The 17,400-nt window shown below is 46.0% G+C and overlaps 1 protein-coding gene across 6 annotated transcripts; it reads left to right on the forward strand.

The window, feature by feature from the left end:
* ITPA (inosine triphosphatase) lies at window positions 1-17,400 on the forward strand. 6 transcript variants are annotated; one of them, XM_082428562.1, is made up of 8 exons: window positions 1-1,633; window positions 10,211-10,268; window positions 10,357-10,421; window positions 11,038-11,111; window positions 12,074-12,105; window positions 12,671-12,830; window positions 15,668-15,744; window positions 16,925-17,400. In XM_082428562.1, the coding sequence occupies exons 1-8, from the start codon at window positions 1,568-1,570 to the stop codon at window positions 17,011-17,013; spliced, it is 621 nt and encodes a 206-aa protein (XP_082284688.1). In that variant the 5' UTR covers window positions 1-1,567; the 3' UTR covers window positions 17,014-17,400. The 6 variants fall into 6 exon arrangements, with proteins under 6 accessions (XP_082284688.1, XP_082284687.1, XP_082284686.1 ...); XM_082428557.1 differs by having other exon boundaries at window positions 1,498-1,633; window positions 12,671-12,786; XM_082428558.1 differs by having other exon boundaries at window positions 1,551-1,633; window positions 10,357-10,497; window positions 12,671-12,786.

Genomic DNA, 17,400 nt, shown 5'->3' on the forward strand with positions numbered 1-17,400 from the left:
CCAGGGACTGAACCCGGGCCTTTGGCAGTGAAAGAACAGAGTCCTAACCACTGGACAGCCAGGGAATTCCCCAAGACCTTCAGATTTAGAGTGAGGTCTATCTAAAGTGAATACTCATTTCCAATACTCCATGCTTAATAACTCTGTAGCTGAAGCTTTCAACAGTCAGGAGGTCGGCTTTGCTGAGGGGAACCTCTTCTGCCCCTCCACCTCCCTGAAGATTCACCATGACTTCATGAATTAGGAAGACAAATGACATAGAGGGAAGGCAACCACTTCCTGATGTAACCCACTACTTCTCAGGTCAACTCCAAGGAGCCTCGCAAATCACATGGTAGAAAGGGATCACATGGTAGAATGGGAAACTTCAGGACCTGCCTTAGGACACAGTGAGGCCTTTTGGCCTAAGCAATACTCCCGCTACGGTAAAGTCGTTGAGCAACAGGATATTTTCCCCCACGAGGACAAATTCTGGGGTCTAAAAAAAAAAAATCATCCAGATTATTAGAGGTCTTTAACATTAACGAAAATAACTCATCCAGGCATTGACAGCCCTCCAGACTTCCGATGACACTCCTCTGACAGGAGTTGCCTCATCAGGAGCAGAGCTGGCCCTGAATCTGACCTTACTGTTAACCTTCGGTTGCTGAGTCCATGAAGGAGGGAGACAGCTGAATTGCCCAGTGGGGGTGTCAGCAGTGGGTCAAGGCCTATCGCACAGGTGGGTCTGCTGGGGCACTTTCTGCTCTTTGCTGTGTTGGGGATGAAAAGATGTGGCTGAGAAGGGATGATGGACTTAAAGGACTGGAGGGATGAGGTAATAAGGGAGTCGAAATACTGAAGTCGCAAATCTGGGAGATGGGGGAAAAGACCGGGCTAGATTTAGGCTATGCCAAGTTTAAGATCACAGTCAAGTAGATCAGAGCTGGCAAGCAAGGAGGAGCTAAGGAAGCGAGGCTGAAGGTGAGGTCAGGATAAAGTCCCAGGTTTGGGGGCCCTTGTCCAGAAGGAAACAGTTTCCAGAGACAGCTTTAGAGTGCCCGCGGTTAAGGCGAATCGTCCAGAGCCTAGGCAGTTCATCACCAGCCTCGAGGTAGCTACGCTGGGCTTCTTTGCTTCCTCGGTGTCCCTGTCCCAGAGAGGGGCGAAAGCAGGGGTGGGGCAGGTGGCTGGAACGGTCTCTTCTGGCCTTGAGGAGAGCGTCTCTTTGCGGGAGGGACTGGTCCCGGCGTACGCAACCTCCAGCGTTGGGAAGACCCCAGCAAATCCGACGCAGGAGGGCCGAGCCCTTCTCCTCCCTTCTAGCGCCCGGGGCCCCAGGCTGCTCAAACGGAAAAGGGCACTGTGCTCCCGGGGATCTGAGCAAGGATTCTGGGCGCCCAGCGCAGCCTTCCCGCCCCTAAAGTGCCCAGACTGCAGCTGCCGCCGCCACCGGAGCGCGCAGCACGCAACAAAATCCACAGCCGGCTTTCCTGGGACCCCCGGCCGGAAACCGGGCCACCCCCTTCCGCCGCCAGGCGGAAGTAGAGGGGCTTCCGCTGAGCCTACCAGGTACTTGTGGCTCACAATGGCGGCCTCCTTGTCCGGGAAGAAGATCGTGTTTGTCACGGGGAACGCCAAGAAGCTGGAGGAGGTGACGGGAGGGGTGGGAAGCCGAGCAGGAGGCGGTTGGGGGGTAGCGTGTGGCAAGGTTGGCTGGGGAGAAGGCGGAGAAGTGGCTTCCAGGCGGAGGGAAGCACGCTGGTGGAAAAGCAGAGGGGAAACAGAGTCCGACCCGGAGGGATGGGTTGGATCGGGAAGGGGATGGGCCGCGCGGAGTGGACCGGCACATGTGCGGAGTGGGGGCGACCCAGGGTTGGACTCGATAGAATGAGGGCCTTGACAAATCCGGGCACGGGGCTTGTGAGCTTAGGGGCATCGGGAGCTGAAGGAGTGGTGGGGTCCTTAACACTTGTCCCAAAGGTCACCTCTTAAGCTAGGTCCCAAACCGGGACCCTGACACCCCTCTGGAGCTGATCCAGACCCCGCTGCTGGCCTGGGGTTGGCAGGGGCCGGACAGGGTGTGGGGCCAGGCATCCAAACTGAGTTCCACACCCCACCACGGTCCAGAAATGTGGTCCTCAGCCTCTCCCAGCCTCTTTCCGCCATCTGTGAAATGGCCATTATGCAGGAGGTCTGCTTCACAGCGCAATGGAGAGGAGTGGTGAAGGAGGCAGTGGATCCAAAGTTCCTGTCTACAGGGACTTTGTGGCCAGCTCTGAGCTTCTGGGGGTTGATGGAACCGCTTTGGCTGCAAATAGTAGAGAGACACAGGGAGCTTATGTAAACAACCAGGTGACAATCGTGGGAATACAGTGGTATGCTGTCCCACAGGGCTTGAGGAGTCTTTCTTAGGAGTCCCTATCGAGGGTTTATTTGTCCTTCTAGTTCTCTCTGGATGCTCATCCCTTTTCCTTTTGAGGTCTTTCTGCATTTTTCCCTTCTGATGGAGGAGGCAGTAAGGCTTCTGCCAGACATCAGCTCTGATTGGCCTTGCTTGGATCAAAGGTTTGCCTTTACTTAGTCAGCCATGGTCAAGGAGGTGGGTCATGTGGGGGAATCAGGATGACACCTACTAGATGTCTGAGTCAGACCAATGGGGTGCAGTCATTAGGGTCATTTGTCTACAACATAGGGACCAATGACACTTGCATGCTGTTACAGGGTGGCCTCAGAAGTCAGAGCCCTGTGCTGATAAAAGGTTTGTGATCTTGAGGCCAGACCAGACAAGCAGACAGGCAGTGCCACACTGAACAGAGCCCCATGCAAGATGGTGGGTGCCAGCTCCCAAGGCCATCTCTACCTCTGGTTGAGAATGTGGCCTTCCCACATTTAAAGGAGAGGGAGGGAATTCCCTGTAAGTCCAGTGGTTAGGATTCGAGCTTTCACTGCCGGGGCCCGGGTTCGATCCCTGGTAGGGAAACTAAGATCCTGTAAGCCATGTGGCACGGCCCCCCCAAAAAAGGAGAAAAAAAAAGAAGATGCTGGAGTGGCCAGAGGAGGCTCACTGGAGAAAATAGACTTGAAGTTGGCCTAAAATAGGGAGTTTTAACTCTTCATCTCATGGTACCCCATTGGCAGAGTGACAAAGCCTCTGGACCCTTTCTCAGGAAAATATTTTTAAATGTACAAAATAAAATACATAGGATTACAAAGGAAATCAAGTCTACTGATTTACAATTCTCAAAATATTATAAATATTTGTGATCCAGTTACATATGCTTTATTAATGCGTACCGAGCTGATCTCCCTGTGCTGTGCCGCTGCTTCCCACTAGCTATTTTACATTTGGTAGTGTGTATATGTCAATGCTTCTGTCACTTTGCCCCAGCTTCTCCCTCCCCCGCTGCCGTGTCCTCAAGTCCATTCTGTATGTCTGTGTCTTTATTCCTGCCCTGCCACTAGGTTCATCGGTACCATTTTTTTTTTAGATTCCATATATATGCATTAGCATATGGTATTTGTTTTTCTCTTTCTTTACTTTTTTTCTTTACTTCACTCTGTATGACAGACTCTAGGTCCATCCATCTCACTACAAATAACTATTTCGTTTCTTTTTATGGCTGAGTAATATTCCATTGTATATATGTGCCACATCTTCTTTATCCATTCATCTGTCAATGGACATTTAGTTTGCTTCCATGTCCTGCCTATTGTAAATAGTGCTGCAATGAAGATTGTGGTGCATGTCTCTTTTTGAATTATGGTTTTCTCAGGGTATATGCCCAGTAGTGGGGTTTTCTGGGTCATATGGTAGTTCTATTTTTAGTTTTTTAAGGAACCTCCATACTGCTCTCCATAGTGGTTGTATCAATTTACATTCCCACCAACAGTGCAGGAGGGTTCCCTTTTTACCACACCCTCTCCAGCATTTATCATTTCTAGATTTTTTGATAATGGCCATTCTGACCGGTGTGAGGTGATACCTCATTGTGGTTTTGATTTGCATTTCTCTAATAGTGATGTTGAGCATCTTTTCATGTGCCTCTTGGCCATCTGTATGTCTTCTTTGGTGAAATGTCTATTTAGGTCTTCTGCCCATTTTTTAATTGGGTTGTTTCTTTTTGTTTTAAATTTATTTTATTTTATTTTATTTTATTTTTATTTTTGGCTGCGTTGGGTCTTCGTTGCTGTGTGTGGGCTTTTCTCTGGTTGCGGTGAGCGGGGACTACTCTTTGTTGCGGCGCGCAGGCTTCTCATTGCAGTGGCTTCTCTTGTTGCGGAGCATGGGCTCTAGGCGCGTGGGCTTCAGTAGCTGTGGCATGGGGGCTCAGTAGTTGTAGCTTGCGGGCTCTAGAGCGCAGGCTCAGTAGCTCAGTAGTTGTGGCGCACAGGCTTAGTTGCTCCGCGGCATGCGGGATCTTCCCAGACCAGGGCTCAAACCTGTGTCCCCTGCATTGGCAGGTGGATTCTTAACCACTGTGCCACCAGGGAAGCCCGGGTTGTTTCTTTTTTTGATATTGAGCTCCATGAGCTGTTTGTATATTTTGGAGATTAATCCTTTGCTCGTTGTTTCATTTGCAAATATTTTATCCCATTCTGAGGGTTGTCTTTTCGTCTTGTTTATGGTTTCCTTTGCTGTGCAAAAGCTTTTAAGTTTAATTAGGTCCCATTTGTTTATTTTTGTTTTTATTTTCATTACTCTAAGAGGTGGGTCAAAAAACATCTTGCTGTGGTTTATGTCAAAGAGTGTTTTTCCTATGGTTTCCTCTAAGAGTTTTATAGTGTCTGTTTTTACATTTAGGTCTTTAATACATTTGGAGTTTATTTTTGTGTGTGGTGTTAGGTGGTGTTCTAATTTCATTGTTTTACATGTAGCTGTCCAGTTTTCCCAGCACCACTTACTGAAGAGGCTGTCTTTTCTCCATTGTATGTTCTTGCCTCCTTTGTCGTAAATTAGGTGACCATATGTGCATGGGTTTATCTCTGAGCTTTCTATCCTGCACCTTGATCTGTATTTCTGTTTTTGTGCCAGTACCATAATGTCTTGATTACTGTAGCTTTGTAGTATAGTTTGAAGTCAGGGAGCCTGATTCCTCCAGCTCCGTTTTTCTTTCTCCATATTGCTTTGGCTATTCGGGATCTTTTGTGTTTCCATTACAAATTGTAAAATTTTTTGTTCTAATTCTGTGTAGAATGCCATTGGTAGTTTGATAGGGATTGCATTGAATCTGTAGATTGCTTTGGGTAGTATAGTCATTTTCATAATATTGATTCTTCCAATCCAAAAACATGGTATATTTCTCCATCTGTTTATGTCATCTTTGATTTCTTTCATCAGTGTTTTATAGTTTTCCAAATATAAGTCTTACGCCTCCTTAGATAGGTTTATTCCTAGGTATTTTATTCTTTTTGTTGCAGTGGTAAATGGGATTGTTTCCTTAATTTCTCTTTCTGATTTTTCGTTGTTAGTGTATAGGAATGCAAGAGATTTCTGTGCATTAATTTTGTATCCTGCAACCTTACCAAATTTGTTGATTAGTTCTAGTAGTTTTCTGGTGGCATCTTTAGGATTTTCTATGTATAGTATCATGTCATCTGCAAACAGTGACAGTTTTACTTCTTTTCCAATTTGTATACCTTTTATTTCTTTTTCTTCTCTGATTGCCATGGCTAGGACTTCGAAAACTATGTTGAATAAGAGTGGCGAGAGAGGACATCCTTGTCTTGTTCCTGATCTTAGAGGAAATGCTTTCAGTTTTTCACCATTGAATATGTTTGCTGTGGGTTTGTCATATATGGCCTTTATTATGTTGAGATAGGTTCCCTCTATGCCCATTTTCTGGAGAGTTTTTACCGGAAAATGGTGTTGAATTTTGTCAAAACCTTTTTCTGCATCTATTGAGATGATCACATGGTTTTTATTCCTTAATTTGTTAATATGGTGTATCACATTGATTGATTTGCATATATTGAAGAATCCTTGCATCTGATGTATGATCCTTTTAATATGTTGTTGGTTTCTGTTTGCTAGTATTTTGTTCAGGATTTTTGCATCTATGTTCATCAGTGATATTGGACTATAATTTTCTTTTTTTGTGATATCTTTTTCTGGTTTTGGTATCAGGGTGATGGTGGCTTCATAGAACGAATTTGGGAGTGTTCCTCCCTCTGCAGTTTTTTGGAAGAGTTTGAGAAGGATCGGTGTTAGCTCTTCTCTAAATGTTTGATAGAATTCGCCTGTGAAGCCATCTGGTCCTGGACTTTTGTTTGTTGGAAGATTTTTTTTATATAAAAATTTATTTATTTTTATTTATTTATGTTTGGCTGCGTTGGGTCTTCATTGCTGCGCGTGGACTTCCTCTAGTTGCGGCAAGCCAGGGCTACTCTTCATTGTGGTGCACAGGCTTCTCATTGCGGTGGCTTCCCTTGTTGTGGAGCATGGGCTCTTGGCAGGCGGGTTTCAGTAGTTGTGGCACATGGGCTCAGTAGTTGTGGCTCATGGGCTCTAGAGCACAGGCTCAGTAGGTGCGGCACGTGGGGTTAGTTGCTCTGTGGCATATGGGGTCTTCTCGGACCAGGGATCGAACCTGTGTCCCCTGCATTGGCAGGCAGATTTTTAACCAATGCACCACCACGGAAGTCCTGTTGGAAGATTTTTAATTACAGTTTCAATTTCATTACTTGTGATAGGTCTGTTTATATTTTCTAATTCTTCCTGGCTCAGTCTTGGAAAATTGTACATTTAAAAGAATTTGTCCATTTCCTCATGGGTGTCCATTTTATTGGCATATAGTTGTCTGTGGTAGTCTCTTATAATCCTTTGTATTTCTGCAGTGTCAGTTGTGATTTCTCCTTTTTCATTTCTAATTTTATTGATTTGCGTCCTCTCCCTTTTTTTCTTTATGAGTCTGGCTAAGGGTTTATCAATTTTGTTTATCTTCTCAAAGAACCAACTTTTAGTTTTATTGATTTTTGCTGTTGTTTTCATTTCTGTTGCATTTATTTCTGCTCTGATCTTTATGATTTCTTTCCTTCTACTGACTTTGGGTTTTCTTTGTGCTTCTTTCTCTAGTTGCTTTAGGTGTAGGATTAGATTATTTATTTGAGATTTTTCTTGTTTCTTGAGGTGAGATTGAATTGCTATAAACTTCCCTCTTAGAAAAGCTTTTGCTGCATCCCATAGGTTTTGAGTCGTCGTGTTTTTGTTGTCATTTGTTTCTATGTATTCTTTTATTTCTTTGATTTCTCTAGTGATCTCTTTGTTACTTAGTAGTGCACTGTTTAGCCTCCATGTATTTGTGTTTTTTACAGTTTTTTTCCTGTAATTGATTTCCACTCTCGTAGCAGTGTGGTCAGAAAAGATGCTTAATACGATTTCAATTTTCTTAAATTTTCCGAGGCTTGATTTGTGACCCAAGATGTGATCTGTCTTGGAGAATGTTCTGTGTGCACTTGAGAAGGAAGTGTACTCTGCCACTTTCGGGTGGAATGTTCTATAAATATCAATTAAATCTGTCTGGTCTGTTGTGTCATCTAAAGCTTGTGTTTCCTTATTTATTTTCTGTTTGGATGATCTGTCCATTGGGGTAAGTGAGGTGTTCAAGTCCCCTACTATTACTGTGTTACTGTCGATTTCCCCTTTCATGGTTGTTAGCATTTGCCTTATGTATTGAGGTGCTCCTATGTTGGGTGCATAAACGATTATAGTTGTTATATCTTCTTCTTGGATTGATCCCTTGATCATTATATACTGTCCTTCCTTATCTCTTGTAACAGTCTTTATTTTAAAGTCTATTTTTAAATAAATTTATTTATTTTATTTATTTATTTTTGGCTGTGTTGGGTCTTCATTGCTGTGCATGGGCTTTCTCTAGTTGCGGCAAGCAGGGGTTACTGTTTGTTGTGGTATGCAGGCTTCTTATTGAGGTGGCTTCTCGTTGCAGAACACAGGCTCTAGGCACGCAGGCTTCAGTAGTTGTGGTACACGGGCTCAGTAGTTGTGGCTCACGGGCTCTAGAGCGCAGGCTCAGTAGTTGTGGTGCATGGACTTAGTCGCTCCACAGCATGTGGGATCTTCCTGGACCAGGGATCGAACCTGTGTCCCCTGCAATGGCAGACAGATTCTTAACCACTGCACCACCAGGGAAGCCCTAAAGTCTATTTTATCTGATATGAGTACTGCTACTGCAACATTCTTTTGATTTCCATTTGCATGGAATATATTTTTCCATCCCTTCACTTTTAGTCTGTATGTGTCCCTAGGTCTGAAGTGGGTCTCTTGTAGACAGCATATGTACGGGTCTTGTTTTTGTATCCATTCAGCCAGTCTGTGTCTTTTGGTTGGGGCATTTAATCCATTTACATTCAAGGTTGTTATCAATATGTATGTTCCTATTACCATTTTCTTAATTGTTTGGGTTTGTTTTTGTGGGTCTTTTTCTTCTCTTGTGTTTCCTGCCTAGAGAAGTTTTTTTAGCATTTGTTGTAAAGCTGGTTTGGTGGTGATGAATTCTCTTACCTTTTGCTTGTCTGAAAAGCTTTTGATTTCTCTGTTGACTCTGAATGAGAGCCTTGCTGGGTAGAGTAATCTTGGTTGTAGTTTTTTCTCTTTTATCATTTTAAGTATATCCTGCCACTCCCTTCTGGCCTGCAGAGTTTCTGCTGAAAAATCAGTTGATAATGTTATGGGGATTCCTTTGTATGTTATTTTTTGCTTTTCCCTTGCTGCTTTTAATATTTTTTCTTTGAACTTAATTTTTGTTAGTTTGATTAATATGTGTCTTGGTGTGTTTCTCCTAGGGTTTATCCTGTATGGGACTCTCTGCGCTTCCTGGACTTAGGTGGCTATTTCCTTTCCCATGTTAGGGAAGTTTTCCACTATAATCTCTTCAAATATTTTCTCAGACCCTTTCTTTTTCTCTTCTTATTTGGGACCCCTATAATTCGAATGTTGGTGTGTTTAGTATTGTCCCAGAGGTCTCTGAGATTGTCTTCGATTCTTTTCATTGTTTTTTCTTTATTCTGCTCCTTGGCAGTTATTTCCACCATTCTGTCTTCCATCTCACTTATATTTGTTCTTCTGCCTCAGTTATCCTATTATTGATTCCTTCTAGTGTATGTTTCATTTTCAGTTATTGTGTTTTCATCTCTGTTTGTCCTTCAGTTCTTCTAGAACTTTGTTAAACATTTCTTGTATTTTCTCAGTCTGTGCCTCCATTCTACTTCCAAGATTCTGGATCATCTTTACTACCATTACTCTGAATTCTTTTTCAGGTAGATTGCCTATTTCCTCTTCATTTATTTGGTTTTATAGGTTTTTACCATGCTCCTTCATCTGTGACATACTTTCTTACCCTCTCATTTTTTCTGATGGGTGGGATTGTGTTCCTGTTTAACTGGTTGTTTGGCCTGAGGCTTCCAACACTGGAGTTTGTAGGCTGTTGGGTAGAGCTGGGTCTTGGTGCTGAGATGAGGACCTCCGGGAGACCTCACTCCAATGAATATTCCCTGGGGTCTGAGGTTCTCTTGTTAGTCCAGTGGTTCAGACTCAGAGCTCCCATTGCAGGAGCTGTTCACTTGGGGGTTCTTCCCGTCTCCTTGGGCGTCAAGGTCCCCCACCAGCATCTGGCAGGCGCCCGAGTTGTAGGGTGACACAAACTCTGCGTCTTCCCATGCCGCCATCTTGACTCTGCCCCTTGTAAATGATATTTTGAGATATCTGCTACAACTGTAATGGGATATGACAGCATCTGTGATTTTAATAGGTTTAAATATCACAGGAGATGCTAATGCTATTTGTGTTTGTTTTCTATATTCACTATTGAAAGGGATGCTAAATTTCAGGTAGGGGTTAGTGAAAATAAAGCAGTTTTTTTTTTTTTCTAATCCAAGTTCACAGACCTCCTGAATTCTGGGTAACCCCTGATAGAAAATTCCTGGCCCAAAGGATAGGTTTTGGGAGCACTGAGAAGGGAAGAGGGTGTTCTAGGTGGGTGGTTAGCATGAACAGAGACCTGAAGTAGGAGGGAGGGATCGGAGAGTAAGCAGATGGGGGAGCTGACCTGCTGGGGTGGGACCCTGAAGGCTGGGGTGAGGCTCGTGGGCCTGACTTGGTAAGCTTTAGGGGACTGACAGGAGAGTTACCTGACGAGAAAGGTGGGTGATAGCTTGTGTAGTAATGGGGAATAGTTAAACAAATGGTGATAAATGTTCTTTCATTTTGGAACAGGTCATTCAGATTCTAGGAGATAAGTTTCCATGCACTTTGGTGGCACAGAAGATTGACCGTATGTCTCTGTTTAGTTCTATTTTTAAAAGATGATTCAATTTCTCTCTCTCTCTGTGACCTGACTGTGTGTCTGTTTCTCTGATAAGTGCCAGAGTACCAAGGAGAGCCTGATGAGATTTCCATTCGGAAGTGTCAGGAGGCAGCTCGCCAGGTGCTTGCTTCACACATGTCCTGTGCTTGCGCCTCTTGTCCTGGTGGCTCCTGGGGTCTGTGCCTGCTGGGGATGGGTAAAGAATATGGTGGGCCAGTTTATAATGACTTGAAGGACCTTTCCAGGCTTAGCTAGGCTGGAGTCAGTTAATGTTGGCTCTGGAATACTGCCTTCCTTTCTCAGCCTTGACTGCATAGTATCCCCCTAGATGACCACACACACATATAATTCACTCTTCCCAATTCTCAGGTACATACATTCCACCCCTGCATTCTCCCCACATACATCCACCCTGCACTCACACATCTCTGTGGAACTGAAAAAGACTGCTTTGTAAACAGTCAGGCTGCTTGAGTATGAATCCCAGCTCTCCTGTCACTGTACCTGGAGCAAACTTTACAAGCTGCCAAGGCTTTGATGTCCCTACCTTTAAAATGAAGATAAGAGATTAGTCAACGGCTGTTACCCAGAGCAGATGGACCTCTATCTGATGCTGCTCTTGCACATCCCAGCTAGCTGTGGGTATGGCCTTGGCCTGGGTGGCCGGGGAATTCAGGGTGGAGATGGGGCCTGCTGCTGGGCACAGGTCTCAGGGCTGCATGTCCTTGTGCTGCAGGTGCAGGGCCCTGTACTGGTGGAGGACACCTGTCTGTGCTTCAACGCCCTTGGGGGCCTCCCTGGCCCCTACATGTGAGTGCTCCCCCATCCTTTTGCAGGGCCCTGGCCACAAAACCACTTGAACTTTGAAATGATTGGTTACTTGATACTGCGGGTCATTCACTGTCTTGGCATCAACACCAGTATGTCAGATTGTCTTGAGGGAGGATTAGGGATGGGGAAGAGGCATACCTTTCTTTTGTAAAGTGAGAGAATGTGATTGTGTAAGTTGAGATGGGCAAGGGGAACTCACCCATTGGAGAGGTACATTCGTGGGCAGATCAGTTTCAGGAAAGAGGAAATAAGTTGAGATCTGCAGATGGATTTCCTTAAAGCTATTCAGTACCCTTGACCCCCTCAGAAGGTCTTTGTGTATCTCTAGGGTACAAATACCCCAATTTGTTAGGTCTTGGGTATGTATACAGTTGACCCTTGAACAACTCGGGGGGGGTTAACCTGCGTTTAACTTACAGTTGGCCTTCCATATCAGTGGATTCAACTGTATATTACTGTAGTACTTACTACTGAAAAATATCCATGTATAAGTGAACATATGCAGTTCAAACTCATGTTGTTCAAGGGTTAACTGTATCTTTAACTTTTGGATTGCTAATTTGTTTGCCAAGGCAGTAGCACGGCTACACACTTATAGTGTACATTGCTCCATATTCTTACCAGCACTGTTTTATGACTTTTTAGTATTTTGTAATGGCGGGAGTGGGAAATGTTACCACATGCAATTTTAATTTGCATTTCCCTAATTACCAGTGAGATTGAGGGCTTCACTGGTTTATCGATTCTTCTGTGGATTGCCTCTTTGTCTCCATTTCCTTTGTCCTATTGGATTATTTCTCTTCATTTTGAGTTGAGACATTCTTTATCTTTTCTCCTTGGCTGTCCCAGGGCTCTAATCCCTGGGGGACGCAGCCCAGAAACAAGGTGGTAAGAACATCCATCTGCTTGTGGTGTCTGACTCACCTTTATTTCTCTTGCAGAAAGTGGTTTCTGGACAAGTTAAAGCCTGAAGGTATTATCCCCATTTGTCTCTTTCTTTAGACCTGTTTGAAATTAAGAATCTGTGGGTTCTAGGGGAGGAGCTCCAACTAGTAATCAGGAATCTCAGGTTCCATCCCCTTCACGGAGTCTCCATTCACCTCAATTTCCCCATCTATAATCTACAGCTCACACTCTCCCTATACACCCGGTGCCAGGGAGCACTGAGATTTGGGAGGAGTGGATGGGGTGGGGGTGGGTGGTGAGAGCTTTGAGTTTGAGGGACAAAGGGGCTCTAGTTGATTCTGGCTCTGAGAGGGACTGGCCCCACTGCTTGCTGTCCTTGCATCAGTGGGGGGCGGGGAGGAGGACACCCTGCTGCTCCTCCTGGTCCCAGCAGCGCATACCCTGAAGCCCACAGTGGTAGAATAAGGAACCCCACATCCCCATCACCCAACTTCCTGGGTTATCAGCGCAGGGCCTATTTGGTGATATGTATAACTCCCCTCGCCACCTGGGCCCCTTGAGTGTGAAGAGGGGGCTGGGGCTGAGGCTGGGCAGCATAGAGTGCGCTGAGCCCTCACTGCACCTGCCCGCAGGTCTCCACCAGCTCCTGGCTGGGTTCCAAGACAAGTCGGCCTATGCACTCTGCACGTTTGCGCTCAGCACTGGGGACCCGAGCGAGCCTGTGCGTCTCTTCAGGGGCCGGACCTCGGTGCGTACCCATGCTCGTTCCCCCGCGTGCCGCCAGAGGGCGCTGTGACTCGCGATGATGCTGCAGGACTATGGTGGGGAGGGCGCGCCCCTGGGTACCACAGCTAGAAGTGCTGTCAATCCCGAAACGTATTTGACTCCTGAGTCTGTTGTTTGGAAACGCACAATGGCTTACAGCTGTTGGGGCCTGGTATACCCAGAGCTCTGCACTGTATGCTCTCCTGAGAAGCAGATGTGGAAACTGAAGGTGACAACGCCTAGAGCTACATCTATAGCCCAGACTTCTCCAAGCTTGAATCTCCTCATCCCACTGCTGAGGCAACAGCTTCCCTTGAACATCTCACAGCCTTTCCAACTTCTTATGTTCATATAGAATCTTACTTCTCCCCCCAACTCATTCCTTTCAGAACTGCCCTTCAGTGCCCCCATGCTTACCTATCAGACCATAGGTTCAGCTGCTTCTCACAGGGTCCAGACCACCCTCTGGGCTGGCCTGCTCCCCCCCCCACCCCAGCCCATCCATCCCCTCCCCGTGGCAGGAGTGTACCTTCAGGCACATCATTTCTCTGCTTTGTCCTTTCTGCCCAGGATAAAATCCAGAGTCCCACCATAGCTCACATAGCCCTATGCCAGTGGCTGCACCAGGGACTGTCCACAGATGTTTTACTTTACCCTCCCTGATTAGATTTTTAATTTTTGTGGTGAAAGAACAAGTAACAGAAATTATCATCTTCATTTTTAAGTGTACAATACAATAGTGTACACTGTTGTGCACCAGATCTCTAGAACTTTCTCATCTTGCAGAATTGAAACTATGCCCATTGAATAACGACTCCACCTTCCCCTCCTCTCTGCAGCACCTGGCAACCACCATTCTACTTTCTGTTGCTAAGAGTTCAGCTACCTCAGATACATCATATAAGTGGAATCCTGCAGTGTTTGTTTTTTTGTGACTGGCTTATCTCACTTAGCATAATGTCCTCAAGTTTCATCCATGTTGTAGCATGTGACAGGATCTCCTTTTTTAAGGCTGAATAATATTCCATTGTATATATATACCACTTTTTCCTTTATCCGTTTACAGGCATACCTCGTTTTATTGAGCTTCACAGATATTATGTTTTTACAAATTGAAAGTTTGTGGCAATCCTGCATTGTCAGATGATGGTTAGCATTTTTAGCGATGAAGTATTTTTAAATTAAGGTATGTACATTTTTTTTTAGACATAATGCTATTGCACACTTAATAGATTACAACATAGTGTAAACATAACTTTTATATGCAGTAGGAAACCAAAAAATTCATGTGACTTGCTTTATTGCGATAATTGCTTAATTGCAGTGGTCTGAAACTGACCCCGCAATATCTCCGAGGTCTGCCTGTATTCATCGATGAACACTTGCATGGCTTCCACTTTTTGGCTCATAATGCTGCTATGAACGTGGGTGTGCAAATATCTCTTCAAGATCCTGTTTTCATTCTTTTGGATATATATCCAGAAATGGGATTGCTGGATCATATTGCCTGGTTACATTTTTAACAGTTAGTTTTAGTGGTCTGCTACTTTCACAGAAATGTTCTCTCAAAAATCAAAAGTATGAACAACCACAGGCCCAACTTCCTGCACCATGACTGACTAGCAGCTATGCTGCTGACGGGGCCTGATCACTGCCATCCGACCATTCCCTATCGTCTCCCTGGCTTGGGCTGCTGTTTGTACTTTGTTGCTGCCAGCCCCGACTTTAACTGAGGTAGCCTTGTTTCTCCTTGTTCTGTTCTCCCCTGTGCTTTCTAAACCCCAGCCACATTGCCCTTTCAGCAGTGCATATGCTAAGCCCTTCTCCATCTCTGGACCTCGGCACAGCTGTGTCCTCCACCTAGAATGTTCCTGCCCTAGTCCTTTATGTGGCCAAAGTGTCCCCTCCTCACTGAGGCCTTCCCTGAGCTCCCCATCTTGTTATTCTTGAGCCCAGCTCCCAGTTTGTTGCCTCTAAGACACTTTGCATTTGGTAATCATTAATGTGTTTACTGATGTAATGCTTGTTTTGCTTAAGAGATCCATTCTGTGAAGGCAAGGCTAAGGCTTTCTGTTTTCCTGGTGCCTGCTTGGCTGAGGTGTTCAAAAAACAGTTGTTGCATGGGTGAAGTTCAGAGTGGTTCAGTAACTGGCCTCAGTCACACAGCTCCCCATTAGCAGAAGCAGAATTTGCCTTTGGTCTGAATGACTTGGAATTTATATGGCTAATCCCCATCCTCTAGTACCTCCTTGTATTTTATAAGTTTTGTTTTTTGTTTTTTTTTTAAACTCCCAAGGTAGCCTGACATCTCATGACACTGGTTGTCTTTGTCACATTTTCCTTTTGGAATTTGCCTCTTACACCCTGTATTTATTGAGCTCATTTTTGTGTTGAACATTGTGCAAAGTAATTTCTATTTTGTTATTTCATTTAATTGTTAGAGCCTCCCTTGTATTTTGAGAAATGCAGTAATAGTAGCAGGCACAGGGCTTGGCTGCAAAGTTCAGGGCCCTCAAACTTCCTATTAGGAGAAAATGTTTTCTGTCAGTCTTTCAAAGTTGATTCTCTTCTTCAGTGAGGTCACAGTTTGTCAAAGCTTCAGAGAGGGAGGCTGGTCCCAGGGGTATCGGTGGGCTGATTAAGCATGTGGTTCCTCCCTGTCTGTGGGCAGTGAGCCGTCCTGCTCTGCATTTTATCTGTGTTCAGCAAACATTTGCCGGCATGGACCCCTTGAAATAATATATTTTGAGTAAACAGGGTTTAACCAAATTCATAAACTAACCAAACTCAAGCTGGCTACTGCCCTCCTCATAGTGCATCTCCTCCACACCCAGTGGCACACCTGTCCCCCTTTCCTCTGGCAGGGCCGGATTGTGGTGCCCCGTGGCTGCCGGGATTTTGGCTGGGACCCCTGCTTTCAGCCTGATGGATATGAGCAGACGTAAGGAGCCCCAGTTTCTTTCAGGGGTGTGGGGTCGGGATGGCCGTGGTCTGGGTTGGGTCAGTGCCCCGCCCAGGTGCAGGCACGCGGATACAGGCGGGGCAGGCTCTGAGGTGCCGTTCTGGCTGAAGGCAGCTCTGCTGGGGTGGATGCAAGGAATCTGGGTGGCCCGGTCCACAGCTGGGAGGCAGCTGGGCGTAGCTGAAGTCCTGGGCTCTCGGGCTCAGCTCAGCGCAGAGCAGCTTTGTAGCTTCAGTGGCTTCCCCCCTCTGACCTGGGCATGTCAGACTTGTTGGATGATTATCTGACCCCCATTTAGTCTGGAAAAATGTTAGCACTTGGCCACCACGTTACACCCCCACAGTGCCAGGTGTTTTCAGTATTTCATGCTAGCCCCCGCTTATTTACACGGGACATGTTGGCCATTATTGGAATCGGGCTTGTCAAGCTGGAGGGGGGCCCTTAGGGAGTGTGGCCTGAGGCCTCACAGCAGCCAGGCAGGGCTGAGGACAACATGAAGCAGCACTTTGGTGACACAAATGCTCTGTATCTGCGCTGTGCAGTCCGGTAGCCATTAGCCACACGTGGCTGCGGAGCATTTGAAATGTGGTGAGAGCAACTGAGGAACAGAATTTATTTTTATTCAGTTGTAATTGGTTTAAATGGCCACAGTGGCTGGTAGCCACCATACTGGACAGCATAGATGTGAAAGTGACAACTGCAGTAGGGATTCTCAGCTCACTGGAGTCCTGCCATGGATGGCAGGCCACTGGCTGCTGTTCGAGGCTCGCCTGCTGCCCCCTGCCCACACCTGCCCGCCCCACAGTGCATTGGAGGAGATTGCTGTGTTTGACTGTCAGGCCCCACTGCTTCCCGTCAACAGATGACAAAGCTGATCAAACATGCAGCTCGTCCCCCTGTCCCCAGCTTCCCTTTGATGACTTTTGGACACACTAGAACAAGTTTAAGATCCTTTCACACTCATTAATATGGGTTTCTACCTACAGGGGAATTTAAGACTCTGATTTTTAAAAAATTAACTCTGGTTGCCAGGAGCTAGTGGCCCCACTACCCTTTCCTGGGGACTCTTTGAGCTTTGGGCTCCAGGATGAGGTGAGGTGTACCTACCCTCCCTGAATCCGGGCTCCCTCTTCTCTGAGCTGCTACTGTTGCCCCTTAGGTACGCAGAGATGCCCAAGGCTGAGAAGAACACCATCTCCCATCGCTTCCAGGCCCTGCTTGAGTTGCAAGAATACTTTGGCAACCTGACTCCTCTTGGAGCTAGTGATGACCACTCTGGCTGAGGATCCGGGGAGGGCTAGCCGGAAACCGCCTCTATCAGGCAGGCACTCGTCCAAGTACTGCCTTCAGGGGTACCACTTCCTGGGGGTGTTACCAGCCGTCAGGAGCAGCTGGCTCTGCCTGGAGAAACTTTGGCCAAAGGACACCATCCTCCTGCCCTCAGGGATTCAGTGGCTTCCTACAGCCTCCAGGCCTGGAATCCGGAAAGGACCTTGGGTGTTAAAACTGGCCTTGGCAGGGTTGAGGGTTTGGGGAAGAACCACACAAACAGCCTTAGATGTTTTTTAAATGCAGCAAATAAAAATTCGGGAGGGTACTTGCTTCCAAAATAAACTGGGTGTATTTGCTTTGAAA

Source organism: Balaenoptera physalus, assembly GCF_965194825.1.
Source record: "Balaenoptera physalus genome assembly, chromosome: 16".
NCBI classification, from domain to species: Eukaryota; Metazoa; Chordata; class Mammalia; order Artiodactyla; family Balaenopteridae; genus Balaenoptera; species Balaenoptera physalus.

What these genes read in the sequence shown, in the direction of transcription:
- ITPA (XM_082428562.1), top strand. Translation starts at nt 1,568, where the DNA reads ATGGCGGCCTCCTTGTCCGGGAAGAAGATCGTGTTTGTCACGGGGAAC. An exon ending in GTCAGGAGGCAGCTCGCCAG is followed by an intron (nt 10,422 to 11,037) that starts GTGCTTGCTTCA and finishes CTTGTGCTGCAG; the next exon opens with GTGCAGGGCCCTGTACTGGT. An exon ending in GGCCTCCCTGGCCCCTACAT is followed by an intron (nt 11,112 to 12,073) that starts GTGAGTGCTCCC and finishes TTTCTCTTGCAG; the next exon opens with AAAGTGGTTTCTGGACAAGT.